The following is a 22,489-nucleotide window of genomic DNA, read 5'->3' on the forward strand; positions in this document are numbered from 1 at the left end:
ATAGACAAAAGTCTTTTCTGCTGTAACCATTAGATTCAAAAGTTTCTGTTGTGCTCACTGCAAGATGATTTCACTGCAGAACATTTTGACATGCAAATGATAGCAATTAATGTGTTTGAAACAATTTATGATTTCCGGCTTACTTCAACATGTATTAGCATATACCTGGTTTCTTTAACACACACTTTGTTTTTCCAAAACCACAAACATCGTTGCTGGAATTTCATGTGGAAGTGCTTAAGGGGTTGAAAGTTAACACCTTTGTGAGCTGAGCTGCCTCACAGTTGCTGCTAAACAAAAGCCTCTTTGTAGAAGCTTTCTTGAAATGTTTTCTTAACATGTTCCAAGTAGTTTTAGGCAGGCAACTAAAGTAAACAAGATGTTACCATGATAAAAACACTTGTGAAAACATTACAGAGTGCACTTAGTAGTTTCTTTCATAGAAATCCTCCTTAGTTTCATAAAAGTTAAAATCACATGAAGCACACAACCAGCATCTCTCAATGTAGGGATTGCCACATCTCTCAAAAGAGTTATGTATCCTACTTAAAATGCATATTTAAATTAGAGGTTATTGTGAGGCTGAAAATACCCAAATCATGATAGAATTAAAAACAAACAAACAAACAAACAAACAAACAAAAAACCCCACAAGGTCCAGTCCTGCACCACCCAGTTTGGTCCTGTCTTGCAATATGTGCCCTATGGATGCCGGCATGTATGTTGACAAGTATATCATTTGTCAAGATACGGGCGTGTTTCTTGACAAATATATCATTACTTATCTGAAAAAAGATTTCCCAAAACTACAAGCACTGTAGGGAAAAACTAATACCTTTTCTGTACATAATCTTTAAAAACACATGAGAACAAAATAGCGATGATTGATTTTAAAGTTATTTCATATGTTGCTGTTCTTCCATTTCAAATTACAATATGGACAACAGGTAAGTACACAATACTACGAATGTCTGGTCCCTAAAGCTTTGGTTTTGTGGATTTGGTAATATGGAACTTGTTTTTGTTTTTATATTATCTAAGTATTTTAGGCAATGCAGGGTGCAACTATTTCATTATACTTAGGAGAAGTACCTGCTGATATCAATTATCTCTTACTGATTCAGCCATTGCATAATAACCAATGGCTAAGAGATTACCCCCTCCCATCCTTTCCCCCCTAAAACTGCAACTTATTTGGAAAAGAAACAGAGAAATAAAAGCATACAATACACTGCATCTGCTGGTTGTGATAAGCATCCTCTTGTTGGCGGGTGAGTGAAAGACAACCAGAATTGTTATTTGTACAGAATTTATCTTTGAAATCAAGGGCCCTGTGGTGTACCTCACCTTGGGAACAAACACTACAGAATGATCACAGAAGAGTGTCAAATCTCTGTTTTTGATTTACTAACAGTTATGATATTTCTTCCTCAGGAGGAAAAAAAAATGAACCATGATTTTAGACCTGCGTGTCCTTTCTCTTCTTTAACTACAGCATCATTTTATTGGCATATAGCGCTTTAATTCCACATATAACTTCTCTTCATCCCCTATAACAGATCCTTTCACTAGGGTGAATGAAATTACATAATGCACAATTGATATGTAACCTGTATTTCACTTAGTGAAGGCTATCTTTTTATTTTTTTTTCATCTTGGGCCATGTATTAAAACATCTCTCTTTGAGAATCATACTAGTACAGTGGGTACAATTAAAAATGTCTACTGTTATGAAAGAGTCTACCATTTCCAGCAAATAATAAACTTTCAAAAATAACTATAAAATGTAAGGGTGTCCACTTCACAATAGGGACAAGAAATTTGGAGGGCTACGGTATCATTATATAAAGTGTTGTCTGCTTCTCTAGCAATGTCAATTGTTGCCTGGGGTTATCCATTCTGCATACATTCTGAGTGAAGTATCACATAGAACTGATATCATTTTGTAGAGAGATAATCCCTTGGATTGTAGAATTTGTGTACTGGGAAATTTAGGCAACTCAACAGATACAAGAAATACGGGACACATTATTTAAAAGGAAAAGGGCACTTCAAAACTAGAAGTGGAAAAATAATCTAAAAATGGAGGTTTGGATGGCTTAGGAAAAGTCCAGAAGGAACGTTTTACCTGTAGTCAGTTGTTCAAATTTAGCCAAGGTTAGAAATTACCTGAAATCGTTACAATCTACTGGCTGTTCACAACTCTCTGAAAGGAGTCAGCTCTCTGAAAGCCCACCTGCTGGTAGGACAGATAACCATACCACAGAAGTATTGCCACAAATGACACTAATAGGTAAACATTCTTATTGTATCAGCAAAAAGCCCAATAACTGAACGCATGGAGACTGGACTCCCCGTCACTTCTCGAGACGGTCCCATGTTAGAGGCACCCTGACAGATAGCCCTACGCTGTCCCTATGCATGCTGCATTACTTAAGCATGCAAGAATCCGGCCCATAATGGTGCCGAGTACTACCTGACTCCATAAGTAGTCATACTAAAATTAATGGGGTTCAGTCCCAGAGAAGGGATTACTCAGAGAATGTAAAGCGGGCAAAATCTGCCCAAGTGAATAAACTGAGAATGCCACTCTCCAAAGCTGTCAAATCCAGAACTTTTCCCTTCATTAAACGTAATGAAATTTAGAATTGTTTTAAAGAACTAAATGTTATAGACTAGCATCTGAATATAAATGAGCTGGCAAGTATGAGAGATTAGCATTTATTTCACTAAGTGAACAACAGGCTGAACTGAAAGAAATGAGGCCACCCTTCATGGAAATCTATGACTAGTACCTTCTTATTTTGTAATCCTCTTATAATGAGACCCTTTTCATTACTGCACCACTCCTGACTTGCAATGTATGTTTATACGGGGCCTGTTTCCGCGCTTACTGAAGTCAAATGGGGAGTTTGCCAGTGACTTCAATGGGACCAGGATTGATTCAGTGTGTTTTGGAAGCAAATCCAGGCCTCAATATACCATATTAAAAACAACAACAACAAATACAACCCTCTCATCCTTCTTCAGAACTGTTCCGAGAAAGAACCGACATAAGAATGTTTCCTAAAGGTTTAGGGATGAATTCTGCTCAGTTGCTCCGTGGTCCATCTCAAGCAATTCCATGGATTTCTATGGACTTATTCCACTTTGACAGCAGTGTAAATATATGACAGCAGAATTTGCTTCTTTGTGCATTCAATTCACATATGTTGCTGGAGCATTCGGTTTGTTGGATTTAACCACAACAGACCCATAGCAAATCTAGGAGATGTTAGTGGACATCAAAATTCAAGAAGAGTGCAAAATTCAAGAAGGGTGCAAATCTAATTGCTCCTAGTGATCTACTCAGAGATACATGGGATGCAATATTAACACATTTACACTTCAGCTTTGAGGAAGGAAGCTGATCCTTGTAGAAGAGCTATGTGAGATTTATTTCAGCCTTCTCTTCCCTGTGTCGGGATCTTTGCATTACCATGCACTGGCCAATACTGCACTGTTTATGCAACATGTAAAACTGTATACTTCGGCAGTGACAGAAGGTCAGTAGAAAACTGCAGGAGCCCAATAAATATAATTACAGTTTATTTTTAGTAGTGTGTACTTTGCACATTAGTTACTTATTTGACAAATTAATTTCACCTTCTGCCTTGCAATTCTCTCTGATCAATTAAGGTATTAATAGAAGACCAAATTTCGAAATTCAGTGAAAAAGGTTGAATTAAGGTTGTGTTGTGTAAAATGTATTTTTTTTAAAGAATATTAAAATAGAAAAAATACATGTAGAAATTCAAACACTGTTTTATAGCACTACAGTATTCAGGAGACTACATGAGTTATAGATTTCATTTTTTATATAGGGATAATTTGTCATTCCCTATTAAAATGTACATTAGAAATGATACAAAGCCCACTGAAAAATCAACGGGAGTTTTCTGTTGTATTCAGTCAGCTTGGGATCAGGCCCTTGGTGAGGAAGGGACAGCACAAAACAATTACAGGGCATGCTCAGAGTAAAATATAAGTGCCAAAAAAAAAATCTTACTTTAGAAATGACTGGAAGTCTTCACAAACTGCTTCACAGCCTGGCCATTTGCATACACCATGTCCATAGAGTGGATGGCTATGTGAGTGCTCCTCGTGGGATAAACTGAAGGAAAGAAACAGAAAGGAGAAGAAGCACTGTCATGGAAGGCTCTGAATAATTTCACCTTGGCAAAGATACTAACAGCAAAACACGCAGGAAGAATATAACATATAGAAGATCTTACGATTACATTTCACGAATCCTATTTATCTTGCCCTTGATTTCTAAAAAAACCAAAATTAAGTATAATTTGCAAATTGAATGTGTGCGCCATCCAAGATCTCTTTTGTATGTGCCTCCTACATTTCATTCCTTAACTAAAAGCTTTGTAAAGAATTTCAATGAATACTGATAGGGAAATTCATTTGACAGACTTGTCTAATACTTGATATTTTGATGAGAAATTAACAAATATTACACATTTACAGTCCAACGGCATCAATACGAAAAGCTATTTTTGTACAACAGTATAAATATAAAATATATCCAGGTCATATAATACAATATATCCAGGATTTAAAATATTCCAAATGATTACCTAAAGGAAAAAACACTGCAGTTTGCAACTCTAATTTTAATACCATATTGTCCATCTAGCATTTTCTTCTCCTTACTATGACGCTTTTATTGCACTAGTATAAACTTTTTGCACGCCGATAAAGTTAATCACGAATGTTTTTAAAATTAATCATAAAAAAGGAAATTTAAATAATCAAAGAATTCTGCAATGCCAGAGGCTTTACAGAGGCTATTACCATGTCTATACTTTGGCAGAAATATCACAGTGCTTACTAATCACTGAAATCAAGGTTAAAGAAAAAATTCTTATGAACATGAAGGGGTTAACCCTCCAGTGGGATTCCAATCAATACATAATGATTTGACTGCACTGATCCAAGTCATGAGTCGCTTTGATCCGGGCCATGTGGTGCTCAGGGAAATGTATCTGTTGCACTAACTGATGAACCATATTCTAAAAAATCTTTTTTATTCAACTTCGGCATGGAAACTTCTTAAGTAAAGGAAATATTTTTGTAACAAATTTCCATATCCTTAGGTTAATTTACACATAAAACATCAAAATAATATTTAGGGCTCTATTTTATACTCTCTCACACATCTATTTTTCATAGCATGTATTTTTGCTATAGTGTATTTTGCTGTATTATGAACTTCAAACACACAAAGGATATGACTGCATACCAGCACCTAGGTGTGGTTTTATGACTTTTTTTTTATCCTGGATTACAGGTATTGTTACAGATAAACACCTACATTTTGTCATCCTATGTCTATGCACATGTGGAAATGTCATTTGGTCTTGTTCTGGAACATTATTTCATCATGTATTACGACAGTGATTATAGTTACATTCTTTCTTATTCACCGGATATGAGAATCTCATGGTTGCCTCAAACACTCCCTGTTGTCTCAAACAATAGGCAACGAACGCATCAGAAGGTTCCTCCAAACCTCCCAGTTTCCATTACATCACAACTTAGGCCTAATGGAAATCTATGGACAACTGAGGAACAATTAACACCTTCTGAAAGTAAAAGTAGTGGAACTAGATGGGGGAAAAAATTACAAAAATGTGCATAAGCATTACATTTCCATTTTGTAATCAAAATTTTGTTTTCAAGTTTTCCAAGCAAGCTAATTCTCCTATAAAACATAGGAGGCTCAAAGGGTTACGAAACCTGGTCTATATAGGAACTATTTTCAGGTAATCTTAAATCAATTTTTAAAACAAACACGGAGAGAGAAACTGTATCTGATGAGCTGTTAAAAGAATGAAAGAATCAATCCATTCTCTGCAAGGAACTTAGCAAATTGTTATGCCACATGTCTACCCTCACTGAAAAAACAGAGTGCCAGGGTGAAGGCACACAGTTAACAACGCCAGATATGGTGCAGTGTCAGGTACACTCTTTGAGGATGCATACAGAGAAGCATTTAAGATAATAGTAAGTAACATTAATTTTATATTTTGAAAGGATAATCAAGCTACATTTTAAAATATGAATAAAATGCTGTAAACCTCAGGAGAAAATAATCTACACAGATATCTTGCACTTATTTTTATTTTATTGAGAGGTCTGTTTAATACTGACAGGATAAACAATAAAATCCAGATAAATTGCTAGACTTGATAATTAAAAACTCACAAACAAAACATCAAGTAATCCTGTTATCACAGGCCTGGTCTACACTTAAAAGGTTTTGCTGGAACAGTCATGATGGCTAGGAATATGTAACATAGCTATGCTGATAGAAGTACAGTGTAGACAGGGTTATTATATTGACAAAAAAAGGGGTAGCTTATTTTGTTTGGAGAACTGATAGAGCTGATTGCTGATATAGCTATGCCGGCAAACCCTTTCTAGTGTAGACAAGGTCGCAGTCTATTTACTCAACTGGATAATAAAACTGGATACATTTTTGGACTCAAGTCTTACTAGGACCATTTGCAGTCAATACTAAATATAGACTCAACTGTTTTTTTAACAATGACAGATTTTTAATGTGGTCTGTTGTGTTTTTTATCAACTAATTTTACAGTACAAGGATAAAGGGCAGGAAAATAAGCTTTGATGTTAACATCCCATTAAAATCAATCAAGACATTCATAGCTATGCCAGGGATATAGTTTAAGTGTGTTTGTCAGACTTAACAAAATGTTTGCATGTCAATTTACATAGATGATGTTGCGCACACAACCAAATTTCCTAGAAAACTATAATGTGACAACTGACAAGAAAAGGTACATTTTCAAAGAGTTCTACAGTTTTCATCAGTGGAAATCCCATTACAAAGCCATTGGGACTCTTACAGTTTAAATATCTGTATGTGTGGTATTTTTAATTAATCTCCTGGATTCTACAGACAAGTCTATGGGAGAATCCCAAGATTGCTATGCATATTGTTTTAAATTGAGGTAAAAATCCTGCATGACCGGGAAGGCACTATGGTACTCTGCCCAAAAAGTTTAAAGTATCTGACTGAAGGTGTCTAAGTGAATGCAGAATTTACACTGTGTCCATGGGAATTCCTTATGTCAATCAAACGGGAACATGGAATGTCAGCACACTCACAATATACTTTAAAATGGCATTATGCCTAAAAAACACATAAGAAAGCTTCTGCTATCATTCAATAATATAAAGAAATGCTTTTTTTTTTTTTTTTTTAAAGTAGCTACTATTCTTAACAAAATAAAAATGCAAGCACTTCTGGCAGTTATTTTGAATTAGCTCATTCTTTTAATTCTTTCTCTCTGCACTGTCCTTTGGTGGTACATTTTGGAGACTTTCACATATGCCCAGTTAAGACTTCTGTATTCAATCTGGTCCATCCCGCTTCTATTGCTAGTATTAAATATTGCCTGTTGTTCAAGGAAACGAGTCTTCGAGAGGATTACTTCAGAAAAAAGACAGAAAAGCAGAACAAGATTATATGTACTGCATTTGGCATAATGAGGAAAAGACAAGAAGAAAATGAAAAATGAATGAATAACTGGTTTTTCCTTGAACTGTTCCAAGTACTAGACTTGAAGAAAATATATAGTTGGAATGTGAAGACCAAAATGCATTATGCTGAAGAGACACGTGGGCCTAATACATTAAAGAAATTGTTCAAGAACATTTGTTTGTGTGCAAATAGGACTTCTACAATACTGCCACATACAGAGAGACCACGGCCACATGCAGATTGTACAAGAGAAGAATGCTGGCAGGAAGAGCAAGTAAATCATTTGTTCCAGATATTCCCCATTGATTTGTAATGACACTGAAAGAGCATATGTGTTTCTCTTTCTCTCACACACAAATTCACAAATAACCTGCCATGACTATATGTGATGTCCAAGAAGTTTTTGGAAGTAAATCATATAGCACTGCATGATTTACACAACAGCCGAGGTATGTTTTCTATGTGCAGTGTATCTTCATTGCCTCTTTTTATTTGTTTGTGAAACAAAATAATGCAGGAGTGAGAGAAAATTAGACACAAGCACAGAAAATGCAATACTTCAGCCAAGCAAACTTTGTTGTGCAATTCATTTTTTAATGACACGGATCATGGAGTGGCAAAAATACAAATGATCAATCAGAAAATCCTTAATAGGTGCCCGTTTAAAATTTAATTTTGATGCTTTCAATCTCCATGCAGACCCTCTAACTGCTCATCCAGGTGGGGTGACGAGGACCAGGCCTATTCTGGCACTCTTATCTCCAACCCCATCTTCTGTATTCACTTTCTAGAGGTTTTCATAAGCCCCATCTTCTTCAAAGTGCTGCATTTTCCTTCCTACCCATAAGAACCCTCCCTCAGGCTTCTGAAGTAAGTTCACTATGCACACCTCTACCTCCTACAATTAATATGATTAAATAAACCCATAAATACACAGAAACCATTCCATTACTGTGGCCAGTTTAGCTTTTTAGGTTTTGGAAAAGAAATTTCTGTACGCAACTGCTCCATTTCTGATATTTCAGATCCTCACTGATGATATAGAACCACATTTTGCCTCTGGAGAAACCATGGAGAGCAAGTCCCAAATGAAGAGATGAAATGACAACATCCCTGAGATACACAGTACCACGATTTTGGTGAAAACAGTGGTACTTTGTTCCTCAATATGCCGACTGAAAGGCTAGAGCTGCCATGCTATTCGGTGCAAAAAACAGAAGCCTCTGTCCAATATATTTATTTTCCCACCATATTCTAGGTCTAAGAGTGGTGAGCAATAACCGGTCCTCAGACTGGACAGGGCACATCAGAGATCCCCTAGAGGCCCACCAGCGCTTTATTTACCGGTGCCTCAACAGATAAGGCTGCTTGAAGCTTCTTTTGACTGCGATCACCATTCTTGGGCCAATGGGAGCTGCAGGATGCAGTGTCCTGGTCTGTACTGCTTCCCATAACCCCCATTGACTGGAAATAGCAATCTTCTGCGAATGAGCTTTTAGTGGCCATACCTACAGAAACGCAGATAAATAAATGGCCGGTGGCCCGTTAGGGGCTAACCCTGGCAAACTGCTGGGCTCTTACTCATTTAAAAGGCAGAGCTGCAGCGGGATTACCTCCATTTGCACCGGCTCTGGGACAACGGTGTCTCTGCCCCCCTTGTACCCTCACACAAGGTGGAGAGGGTGCTGAGCGGAATCAGCTTTTAAACTGGTTTCCCACAGCACCGGCTCCTCCTTCCTCCGCCTCTGACTAGAGGCAGTGGGGGGCGAAGCAAGTAGTCGACTCGACTAGCTGATAAGCATATGCTTATCAGGTAATTGACTGGTCAACTAGTCCTTTACATCCCTAGTGGAAAGCAGGTATTATTATTTCAAAATAACCAGCCTGTTATTTCAAAATAACGGGCTTGGTAATGTGTTATTTCAAATTAACTCCCTAGTGTAAACCAGAGCTAATGTGCCACAGGACTACTCGTTGTTTTTAAAGTTACAGTCTAACATGGCTACACCTCTGAGATTGGAAAATTTAGTCTCTTAAATTTCTATTCTTTGATCGACTTAGACTTGACTGTCAAACCACAAAGTACTCAGTAGATACGCCCAAAGGAAAGATGATCCTGTTTTATTTCTAATGGTCAAGCTCAAATCAGAGAGCTACGGTATGTTCTTAAGGGCCTATGCATCAGCATCATTAATATAGATTCTACAGGCCAAAAAATGCCCACAGTTACATCTGTGCAGTAACACTGTCTTCAAATTCTGTTCTTGGTTAAACATCTGCAACCCTTCAATTTTCCCAATTGCAAAGGTACAAACATAGGGCATAATTTGGCTTCGCAGTCAGAACTTAACTAGCAATTCTCTCACTAGTACAAAAAAGCCTAGACTCCTTTTCTTTATTAGCTTTGCAGTGTACATGGGGTCAAAACAAATAAAAGCTGCATCATTAAAGTAACTAGAAATTACTCTGAATCTGTACAGGATCTGTTGCATAAGAAAGTGTTGTTTTTAATCATTTTTCAGATTAGAATTGGCTAAAAGGAGGTGCTTTTAAATCAACAAATTGTTCTTATAGAGAAACTTAATAATGCTCTTCATGCTGGGTTTTGCAGACTGGTAAAAAGAAGCATGTGATATTGAAATAGGTCTTCAGAGGTAGCCATTATAATCAACAGTAAGACATTTAACAACCTCTTGCAACATTACAACAATTTATTTAATTCATAAATTAGACCATACTTACCAACTAGCCCCATGGAATTGGGCACCAGGATTTCAAATGCTGGCTGAGTGTTGGCATAAGAGTTGTGTGTGGATCCCAGGAAACTGAGGAAGTGCAAAGCTCAGGAATAAAATGCTAAGCATCACAGGGTGTGTCTACATAACACCCTAAACTCAAAAGAAGATACACAATTTGCATTATGCAAATTGTGTATCTTATTTTGATTGTATTTCAAAATAGCTTATTTCAAAATTTGGCACGTCTACACAGTACCAAATTTCAAAATAAAACACTATTTTGAAACTTCCCTTAACCTATGTGGAATGAATGTTATAGGGATGTCGGAATAGTGTGCCCGTTATTTCAAAAAATATTTGAAATAGGTAGCTATTTTGGGATACCCCGCTTTTTAGACGTACACGCAGTGTGCCATAGCTGAGGGTTTACAATGTTCAAATGCTTCATATTCCATTACATCTCTTCCACATCATCACGGAATGGCAATCACTGCCAGAATATTGGGGAAAACAACCTATGATGTAAGAAGCCATACTTAATTCCCTTCTGCTGGTGAGAAGAATAGTCTTGTGTTTTAATGACGTTGAGAGAATGATTGAGTCACCTGCCCAGCAAAGGATGAAGAATTTGTGCAATATCTTCTGCTACTCCCTTGGAAAAACTCTGCACAGTGCCTGAAAAAAGCTAGGGCAAGGGAAAAGGTTGAGCTAAAGGAGAGAGGATTGGGGATCCCTCCCCTACCCCAGAGACAACAGGAAAGGACTTCAACTTTGCCAGCTGCTGATGGAGCAGATTTCTGGGTAGAACAAGGCTTTTCTATCCAGAGGAAAGCATTGGAAAAATAGCTCACTCTTTACTGTAAGTTCTTCTTTTTGTGGTCTCCTGGTTCTACTGTTCCTTTATTTTGTCTAATAGAGATAGAAATATATATAAAAGCACAGATACATGATGATTATTTTTAATCTATGCAGCACTGATTATCTAACTGAGTCTTTATGGCTGTGATATCGACAAAAGGAAACATTTATAATAACTATTATCCATCCATTAAGTTATTTACATCATATGAGACAATGGAGTATCCATATTTCTTTGGGCACATGTGGGAATCCTACAGTGAATAAGATGGAGTCTCTAGTCTCTACAGAACACTAATGCATTGGTACGTCTAACATTCTTTCTTCTTCGCAGTGTGTTCTTTGGCTCTTTCATACTCTGTAACCCTTATCTCAATTTTCCATCTGCTTTTAAAATCGTGTTTAATTAGAGGATTTCACATTCCCTCATGATTTCATACTCATGTTTAGAACTTTCTACTGGAGTGATTTTAATCTAGTAAATGCCAGATTTGTTCTTTAAAAAAAAAAATTGAGATTATTGTTATTGTCACAAGAATACAAGAGCAGCCAAACTAGATCACACCAATATCCTGCCTTCTGACAGTGGCCAGAGGCTTTGGAGAGAATTAACAGAATGGGGTAATTATTCAATGATCTACTTCTTGTCATCCACTCCCCACTCCTAGCAGTTAGAGACTTAGAATCCCTGACCATTTTGGCTAACAGTGATGGACCTATCCTCCATGAATGTATCTAATTCTTTTTTGAGTCCTTTTAGCTCTTGTGTTATGTGAATGGGTAAATAATACTTCTTTATTAACTTTCTCCACACCAGTCATGATTTGATAGATCTCTATCATATCCCCACTTCGCTGCCTCTTTTCCAACCTGAAAAATCCCAGGCTTTTTAATCTCTCCTCATAGGAGAGATCCCCTTCATCATTTTTATTGACTTCCCTATAACTTTTCCAGTTCAAATTTATCTTTTTCGAGATGAGCATCTAAACGGCATGCAATATTCAAGGTGTGGACATACCAGGGATTTATATGGTGGCATCATGGGTGGCAGGTGAAGACACAAGCTGGGGAAGGCAGCCAAAGCCCCATCTCTTCCTCCCCTAGCCACACCCCTTCCCTTAGATCATGCGCCCCTTCACAACCTTCCCCCCTAGCCAAGCGCCGGGGAGCTGTGCTGCCGCATACAATGGCCCCAGCCTTCTCCATCTGCCAGGGAGCAGTGCTGCCATCTGGTGTGTCTCCAGCTTCTCCCAGGCAGCTGGGCAATCTAGGGAAGACAATGGCTTCCCTTGCCTACATTACCCATTGCCTATGGGTGGCATTATGATATTTTCCTGTCTTCTTATTTGTTCCTTTCCTAATGGTTCCTAATTTTGTTAGCTTTTGACTGCCATTAAACATTGAGCAAATCAGTTTCAGAGAACTCTCCATGAAAACTCTTTGATCTCTTTCTTGTGTGGTAACAGCTAATTGAAAACCCCTCATTTTATATATATATATATATATATATATATATATATATATATAGAGTTAAGTTTATATTTTCCAATGCATATTATTTTTCACTGATCAGCATTGAATTTCGTCTGCCATTTTCTGACCAGTCACTCAGTTTTGCATGATGCTTTGTATCACTTCACAGTCTCCTCTAGACTCAGCTATTTTGAATACATTTTATATTACCACCCACCTCACTGTTTACCCCATTTTCCAGATTGTTTTTTTAATATACTGAACAGCCCTGGTACCAGTACAGAGCCCTGGGAGACCTCACTCCAGTCTGGAATCTGACCATTTATTCCAATCCCTTTGTTTCCTGTCTTTTAGCCAATTATTGCTGCATGAGAGCACCTTTCCTCTTATTCCATGACTAGTTAGCTTGCTTAAAAGCCTTTGGTGAGCGACCTTACTAAAGATAAACTCACAGATTCAATATATAGATTTCTAGCATTTGCATACAAGCACTTAGAAAATGTGTCACTTCTTAGTTGTTCACCATTATGGGATGTAACTGAACGGGTCTCTTTTTCATTTGACTGTTTCTCTTCAGTTCTTACCTATCAACTTCTCTAGTTAATCCCCATTAATAGAGCCTCCCTCATATGAATTATTTGGCCTCAAAATGCACAGGATAACAATTAACTACAGGTCTCAAGCAGGAAACATTAATCACCTGTGAGAAACTTAGTCCTCCTCTGGGATTAACATATTAGGAGGGTACAAGGTGTCATTGTGATCAGCTAGACTGATCTCAAAAAACACCCCCAGGACTTGAATCCTAGATCATCATCATATTAAAAGTCTAACCCCCTGCTGATTGACCTATCCAGGCTCACAACACATTTGAGCCAGGGATGGTTTTAAACTATACTGATCTTAGTCTGTCAGCATAAGTAACAGAAAGAGAATCAAGTACAACAAAGCACGATAGCATCAATATGTAAAAATATCGTTTCCTCTCTCACAGGAACTGCAATATTGATCTAATCATAATGGCATTAAGTATAGGAAAACACTGGTGGTAACACTCACTATCAATGACAAATCCAAACGCATATTCAAGGTACCTCACAGAATACGTATTTGGGATGACACCTGCCTCAAAGTGCTTACGGGCCAATGAAAGAAAAGATGCAACAACTTAGGACAACAACAGGAAGATGTGGAAGAGGCACAAAAGAACAGTAATGATCACACAGTTACTTAGTAGTCTTACTTCCCCAATCTATGAGGCTCCATCGCGCTTAATAGACAGCCATCTTCTGGTTTTAAGAAGATGATGTGTGATGTAAGATGCTTCATTTTTAGTCCGAAACCTGAGGTGGTATAGGGCCACTGGGAACTATCACTGTATTTTTGTGACTGTCTGGAGAATTCTATAGTTACTCAACAAGCAGAAAGGAAAAATGAATGGTAATAATGTCAAAGTCCATGTTTGGCTACAGAGAGGGGGAAAGGTCAAGAAATGTGAAGTGAAAACCAGGAAGTCAGAAAACCATTTAATTAAGAAGCAAAATGGTAACCTGAATCAATTATATTGATCTAGTAGGGGCCATAAATACCTTTACGAAGAATTAATGAGCAATTGTGCATTTTTGAAAATATGGCAGTTTTTCCATTCAGAAAACCTCATCTAGTTTACCTATATTTGTTTGGAAAGGAGGAGGGGAAAACCCTAAACCCTTCAGGCTATGTCTACACTGTGCATTCTTGCACAAGAAGATGTGCAGATGAGGCACAGCGATGAATATCGCTGCACCTCATTTATATACCTACCTAATGAACCTCCATTTTGTGCAAGGGGCTTTTGTGCAAGAAGGAGCTGTCTACACTGCTCCTTCTTGCGCAAAACCCCCCCTCTTGTGCAGGAGCCGTTCTGCCATTTATTTTCAGGAAGAACGGCTCCTGCACAAGAGGGGGGTTTTGCGCAAGAAGGAGCAGTGTATACAGCTCCTTCTTGCACAAAAGCCCCTTGAGCAAAAATGGCGGCTGATTAGGTATGCAAATGAGGCACAGTGATATCGCCACGCCTCATTTGCATATCTTCTTGCACAAGAATGCGCAGTGTAGATGTAGCCTCAAAGTATTAACACATATCAAAACCTGGGACCATTGGAAATTCATGTTTTACATCAAACTCAGTGGGGCCATGTCTACACTACTGCTGCAGTCGATCTTCGGGAGTTTGAAACAGCAGGGTTAGTGAAGACCCACTAATTCAAACTGAGAGGGCTCCCCGGTCGCCCTACTGGTGTGAGCCAGTAGTCCTGCTCCTCACAAGAAATAAGGGAAACCGATGAGAGTGTTTGCTCCTGTCAACCTCACACTGCGTGGAGAGTGCAAAAACATGATTTAAGATACTTCCACTCCAGCTACAGAATTAACGTAGCAGGAGCGGCGCATTTTAAGTCGACCTTTCCTTTTAGTGTAGACCTGGCCCAGAAGAAAGGGGTAAATTAAATTTTAAATGCACCACAAGAACGTTAGACAAACCAGGTTAAAATCTGTAGTTCACGGGCTGAAATCCTGTCTGATATTTTTTACCTGTGTTCATACATGCTAATACTAGCGCATAAATACATGCACAATTAAATATAGAGCCATTCTGTAAATACTGCAACATGTGGTCCTGGTATTTCATTGAAAAATCTCTGACTTATACTAAAAATCTCTAATGATCAGCAGCACACATTGCCGCCTGGCCAACTCTGGAACCATTTTCTGGGCAGCTCCTTCAAGGGTTTTACTTCACCAAGTGTAGCTAAGCAATCAGATTCAGTGAGAATGGGGTTTGCAGGAGAGAGAAGATACAGTAAAGGCAAAGACATTGTGATGGGTCAAGAGAGCAGGAGCAGGCCTCTAATACCTTTCTGTGATAGTGGATTACATGTAGCAGATAGATTAGATTGCCATAATGCTCCCGTCAGACCCTAACAATTTACTAATCCATGATCTAACATCAGTAACAGTCAAAGTTATGAAGCTTTAACGGTACAATGCATTTTTTCTAAAATATTTACTGTAACCTTTATTTTTGATGTCTCACCAGGACTGCTAAGGATTTGTTTAACCACTAGCCCAACATGCCACTTTTGAAGGATTCTAACACATCTTTCCTGTCCACCTAGGAGAAGTGATCATCACAAAAAATATTTTGATTCTATTGCTTCTTTCAGATGCAAGCTTCAATCTCCATTTAATCTACTACTAGGGGGCTGTGCCCCTGCTTTCTATGCTCGCCAACCCCCCTCTCTCTGGGGCTAGGTGTCTGGCCAGGGGGAAAGGGGCAGGAGCAGGCTGGGGAGAGGGTGCAAGAGCAGGGGAGGATGCAGGAGCAGTCTGGGTGTGGGTGTCTGGCCAGTGGGGAGGGGGAAGGAGCGAGCTGGGGATGTGGGGTCTCAGTGGAAGGGCTGAGGGGATTGAGGGGGGTACATCGGGCACAGAGGGGAACTGGTACAGCACAGCCTAGGGGAGGAGGTCAGGTGTGGAGGGGAACTGGCATGGCCCAGAATGGGGAGTCAGGCTAAGATGGCAGAGGTGACCCAGCCCTAGCAGTTCCTACCCAGTGGCATAGCGGGAGCCAGAGCAGCCCATGTGCGGAGGGGATACCACCAGGGCTGGCCATAGCAGGCCGAGGACAGAGGCGGAGGTAGGCAGCAGCATGAGGATGCAGCTGACGTGACAATGTCACTGTCATCCTGCAGGAAACGTGTGTGTGTGTGTGTGTGTGTGTGTGTCTGTGTGTATATATAAAGAGAAAGAGAGAGCGAGAGAGAGTTTTTTTCTGTCTGTGAGTCTTTCTGTGATTTTGCCTGCCTATTCAAACAGTCCTCCTGAACTGTCTGAGCCAGGATCACCAAATTGTTATACAGCTTTCTCCAAGCAACATAAGGTTTTGGTTGTACCAGGGCAATGGGATGTGCCTGGAATGGGACTGCTTCTCATAAAGCCATACATAAGAGCGACAGAATCAGCAAGCAGGTGAAAGGGACTGTCTGAGGGCATCCTCCTATCCAGGACTGCCCCGCCCCAAAGCCTCCCATGCCCCAGGCACCCTTTAGGAAGTGTGTGTTGGGGAGGGGGGAGGGTCTGAAGCTCCCCGCACCTGGATTCATAATAGCACATTGCTGGCTATTCCCCCTCATCAGGGAGCAAAGGGAAAGTTCACAGTTTGCTGCATTCCTCATGCTAGCTGGGGAGCACACAGGGCAGATGAACCTGCACTTGCCCCAGCCAGGAAACGTGCAATCCCTACCCCAGCCATGCCCACTGGAGCTGCAATGCTTCTCACCTATCCCCAAACAGCTGTGGAGAGAGATGGCTAGGGTTGTCCTCTCTCCCTAGTTGTCCTCATCCCCTGCCCCACTCAGCAATGATTTAAATGAAGCATGGCATTTTCATTTTATTTTCCAAAAAACAAAAATTAATTAAGGATCTGAGCAACATGGTGTAAGTCTTCTAGTTTTACTATAAACAAGTTTGCCTATTTAAAACTGATTTTTTTTCCCAATTTGGTGCCTGAATATCATCATGAAGTGCACATCAAAAATCCATAGACAAATGTGAATTGCAATGCTGGATTTTAAATTCTGTCGTTACTAACTAATGATAACAATTTCTCTCTCTCTCCTCTTTGTAACTTCTCTTAATATACTTGCATATCATAACCACATCCTCATACAGCCTCAATTTTTCCAGGATGTAGATATTTAATTCCCTTTAATCTTTCTTCATAGTCCACTCCCTCCAAATACTATCATCTTAGCTGCTCTATTCTGTATTTGCTCCGATTTCTCTTTATCCTTTCTGTAGGATAGTGTCTAGTTGCACGTCTTATTCTGACTGTGGTTTAAATAGTGCTTTAAAATGTGTATCTGGAAGGAGAATCTTAAATACAACAAATATGTTTGTACAGCCCAACACTGCATTTACACTCTTAACTATGGGTTGTAGCAAATACCTCACTTTAATTTTTCATCCTCTATAGTGCTTAGGTCATTTCCCACATAACTGATGCTTAGTAGCCAATGTGTCATTTTGAACATGTATTTTGGATTTTTATTACCTATCTGGACAACTCTCCACTTATCCTTGTTAACTTTCATTTTATTCCTCTCTGCACAGTCCTTTAATTTATTCAGACGATGTTATACAGATTCAGTATCCTAGGATCACATTTTTCTCTAATTAAGCTAACACTTCAACTATTTTTTCTCACTGATCTTTAACACAGCAATTCCTGATGTTTCTGCATACAGAATTCATCCTGGGGAAGATAGAGAGGAAAGATCTCCAGAGTTATTTAAGCACATGCCTAACTAGTAGTCTCAGTGATTTAAACCGCACTTGTGCTTAAATACCTTATGCAGAAGATCAGTACCAGTATATTTTCCACAGTAACTTTAAATATAAGAACAAAATCTGAGGTGGAGAAGTCGTCTGCCTGTATATTGCCTGGTCATGTGGTCAACAGATATAATTAACACAGATTATTAATTTCAATATTTTATCACTATGATCCCATAAGCGTAACAAAAACAGCACAGAAGGTGACTATCACATCACATATACACTGTGAATTTGCTTTGTATGCCTCCTCCCACTAAAGAATCTTGCAACATCTTTAAAAAAAATACATATCATTTTGTAAATATTCCCTAAATGTGTGAGGAAAATGTATTATAAGAAAACACTTAAACTATATTAAATTATTTCTTCCACATACTTTTCCCACAGGCACATTATAAAAAACACCAAAATTCTTAGGACCCAAGTCTGTCTATTTCCTCAGAGAAGCATGCTGAATCATCCAGGTAGTGTAAATATCAGATGCTGTTGCAGGTGTTAGGCTTTCTATTTGTTTTTGTTTACTAAAAGGCATAACAAATAATCACACTAAAGCAGAACAACATTTGGCATGAAAATCACGGATAGCAGAGCAGCTATATATTTTGCTTTCTTGTTAATAACTTAAAGCTTTTGGAAATGCATGCATTTTCCATGTGTTTCATTGGGGAAACCCCTTGTGCCATACTCTGTCCATGTTGTGATTGTGTACCAGCTCCCCTCCAAGGAGTGATTCATCCCAGGATACCGAGGGGCGTCACTATCCAGAAAAGAAAATCCCATTGAACTAAGTCTCAGAACCCAGGTCCACTGATTTGGGGTCATGAGAATCAGGTTGAGGGGCTAAGGATAGCAGTATAGATGTTCCTGGTCAGGGCTGGAACTAGGGTTCCAAACCTCTCCCCCCATCCTTTTATTTCAGAGTCTTTACACAGCTATTTTGAGGTTCACAGCTTGAATCCCATGGGCCTGAATCAACTGACTGGGGCTTCAACTTGGCACCTTAGGTTTGTCCTTGCAGTGTAGGCCGACCCTTACACACACTCTGCAAACTTGCAGAGAACATACGTTCCTTTGAAAAAGTATAGTCAACTTACTTAACAAAGCAGAGCCTGAGGAAGAAAACCAGTAGCACAACACAACAGAAAAAAAAAGGGATTATGCTTGTTTCTACAGGACGTTTATTTATGTATACAAGAACATGCACTGCTATGCAAATTCTGAGCTACTTCACAGCCTAAACAACTAAGAAAACGTTTCTTCTAAGAATGATCTCCTGTAAACTCTGCACTGGCATGCTGCATATAGATCAACTGCACCTGCGGAGTTAACCATGTGCTACAAAGAGTAACCAAAAATGAAACCAGCAAGATTGTTCTGGAATATGCTCTGAGCTGAATTTTTTTTTATTAATGTTATAACTTGGATTCTGCAATAAAACAAACGGCAGAACATAGGTTGCTGAGAGTTAAAACCTACTTTTCACACTACATTGACCATAGCACCCACAGGCACAGCTACAATGTCTTTCTATGAATGGGACAGATTGCCATATGGATGCAGACACTGAACAAGCTGTACAACTCTTGGCGACAAGTGCCTAGGGGACTGTCCTATATTAGCACCACCTGTGCTGTGGAAATTGCGCTCTGGATATGAAATGGCATTTAAGGACCCATCAGGATGTTATTTTTGAGTACATACAAAAAGGAAAATTACAGTTAAAAGAATTCTCTGGCTAGCATATCTGTTGCTCAATTCCTGAAATAGTTTCCCAAAGGAATAGTTATCTTCTTTATTCACACAGCCTGAAATGACAAGCTGCAACACGTATTAACAATTTCCCTTTGTGTGCTTGCACCATTGTTTTAATGAGCAGAATATACTTTATAATATACATATGCCTCTACTGATTACATAGAAGAAGAAAATAAAAAATGCATGCACACACACACCTCAGAACCACCTGCCATGTGAAAAAAACACCCTCATTTACATTACACAAATGAGCAGTTGCTTACATGTGAAAACCAAGCAGCATATGATAGGTTGGATTCTGCCCTCCTCCCACCAATATGCCAGCACAAACACCATTAATGAATTATAGGATTTTAGTGCATGTATGTTGAAAAGAGAACCCTTACATTATTCTTATTTTTATTATGATTATGACAACGAAACAACAAGATTAACACAAGATTTTGGGGGTCGGGAGGGAAAGAGGAAAGACCTTTGCTTCTGCACAGTTTCATGGCAGTTCTGAATGAGAAGATATTCCTTCTTCAATACTTAAGAAATAAAGGATACCAAAAAAAAAAATCACCCCAAAACAAACAAACAAAATACATGGAATTAAACAAAAACAGTTGTAAAATGGGCATTATAACTTGGGAAAAATGATGAAATTTGATTGAAAAACTGATTATTCCATTAAGCGTGGTGAAATGGATGAAGTTTACACAGCGTAGTGTGGTATGTTAGTTTAAACGTCAATACTCAGTACTGTATATTAGTGGTAAGGCATAATATGTGATTTAACAGCTGTGATACTCAATGCTTGAATTTTATTGAACAGCAGAGGAAATAGTCATATGAAAATCACCTATCCTACTCTCCATTTTAAGACATTCTCAAGGGTGTTTCTTTTTCCTTACCAAACTCTTTTATGTGTGACTGAAAATAATACAACTATTCTTCATCTTCCTGTCTGGCTTCTTCCTACACTAAGTATCTCTGGTGCATATACTGAAAAATGATTCTCTGGCACAAAAGGGGGGTGGAGGGGAAGAAAAAGAAAACAGGCATCCCATATTTTAGAAAAAACTAAAACAGGTCAACTTTTAACATCAATATACAAACACATCTTTAATTGAAGAAGATATTAGTTGGACACTAAGTAGTGAGACAGGAACGTGTTACTAAAATTCTAGCTGCCACAATTAAATAAAGTGCACATATGTACACAATTAGCAGAAAATCATCAGCTATTTATTTGGTATGTAAAAAAACCATTAAGCTGCATTAAACAGACATGTAATTATCTGAGCTGCAAGAAAAGGGAGGAGATATGCAAAGTACTCAGATATTAAACAATGATCTGTTGGCCAGATGGAGGTATAAAACAATACATATGCTAAAATTTGGAAAAGTTCTGATGTGTGTCTGCCAAGGCTCACCCAATCTATTTAAAGTGCTTTTTTGATACACTAGTTTAGTGTCGAGGTTGTGTTGTATAACTGATCATTATTACATGTGACCAGAAACCAATAAAATCTTTGAGTTCACAAGTTCTCTGATGTCAGGTCAGGTTCCTGAGGACTTTAAAGTGGCTAACATAATGTCCTTAATCAAAAAAGGGCTATATGATAGAGTAAGCAATTACAGATTGTTATCTTAACAACACTTGTGGAGGGAAATCCTAGGAACAGTTTTGTGGGGGGGTTTGAATACCCTGAAAAACATCATTCGATTAAAGGCCTCGAACATGGATTGATGAGGAAAGGGTCATGCGTAACTAATTTGCTAAAATTCCACAAAGAAATGACTACCGTGGTAGATGGTGCACGCAGTAAATGTAATCAATGTTATAAACTCGGATTAAAAAAAACATTGATAATGAAAATTAGCAACCATGGACCTAGGTGATGGAAGTGGAAATTTTAAAAAAGCTGAATGAGTAGTAAACTGACTCAGAACAGGAAAACAAATGGCAGTTAGTGGTTCCTTCTTTAGCTGTAATGAGAATGCCAATTGTATGTTGTCCTGGGAAGTTCTGAGTTATAAGATGCATTCAGAATTTATGTGAGATGGAAGGAAAGGGCACTTCTCAAGGCGAGGAAGGCTGACTGAATTTGGCCCTAAATGGCACAAACATAACGCAAAAGTCTAGATTGCTCCTCTGCCCATGTAAAAGTGTGAAAGAGGAACAATATCCACCACCTTTTGGGAGCCGTTAGCCAACTATATCATCGGCTCTGTGCCACCTGTATTGTGGAAAAGGAGAGGGGCTGGTATAGATTTAGAATAAACTGAGCTCCCTGGGTGATCTCATAAAGTCCATGGTAACTTCATATTTTATATACATATCTATAGCTCCCTCTCCAAATGCAGGGTCTGCTCCCGGTGCCATTCCAGACTCTTGGGAGAGCTGGCAACAGGGCATGTTACAGCAGCCTGAGGACTGCTTTAGGACTTCAAGGGTGACTGGATCAGTGTACAGACATCTCAGAATACTTTGGGTCTTTATGCGTTACATTACATAATAATAATAATAATATCACCATCTAGCTCTTCTATAGTGCTTTTCATAAGTTGGTCACAAAGTATATTATGAAGGATCATTATTAATTGTAAATGAAAATAGATAGACAGATAGATAATCATTCACATATATATTGGCTTAAAATACATATATATATATATATTGGCTTAAAATACATACAATTATAAAAAACATATTTATATGCAGTTTTAACACCTGCCAACT

The 22,489-nt window shown here is 38.6% G+C and overlaps 1 protein-coding gene across 50 annotated transcripts in view; it reads right to left on the minus strand.

Annotated features, from left to right (window-relative positions):
- Window positions 1-22,489, minus strand: part of FOXP1 (forkhead box P1) — a 562,577-nt gene that overhangs the window by 52,255 nt on the left and 487,833 nt on the right. For all 50 annotated transcript variants that reach the window (XM_075938629.1, XM_075938614.1, XM_075938618.1 and 47 more), the window contains one exon: window positions 4,049-4,153. In XM_075938629.1, the coding sequence (XP_075794744.1) occupies window positions 4,049-4,153 (105 nt within the window). The remainder of the gene's footprint in view (window positions 1-4,048; window positions 4,154-22,489) is intronic.

The sequence above is a fragment of the Pelodiscus sinensis genome, chromosome 11 (assembly GCF_049634645.1).
Source record: "Pelodiscus sinensis isolate JC-2024 chromosome 11, ASM4963464v1, whole genome shotgun sequence".
Classification (NCBI taxonomy): Eukaryota; Metazoa; Chordata; order Testudines; family Trionychidae; genus Pelodiscus; species Pelodiscus sinensis.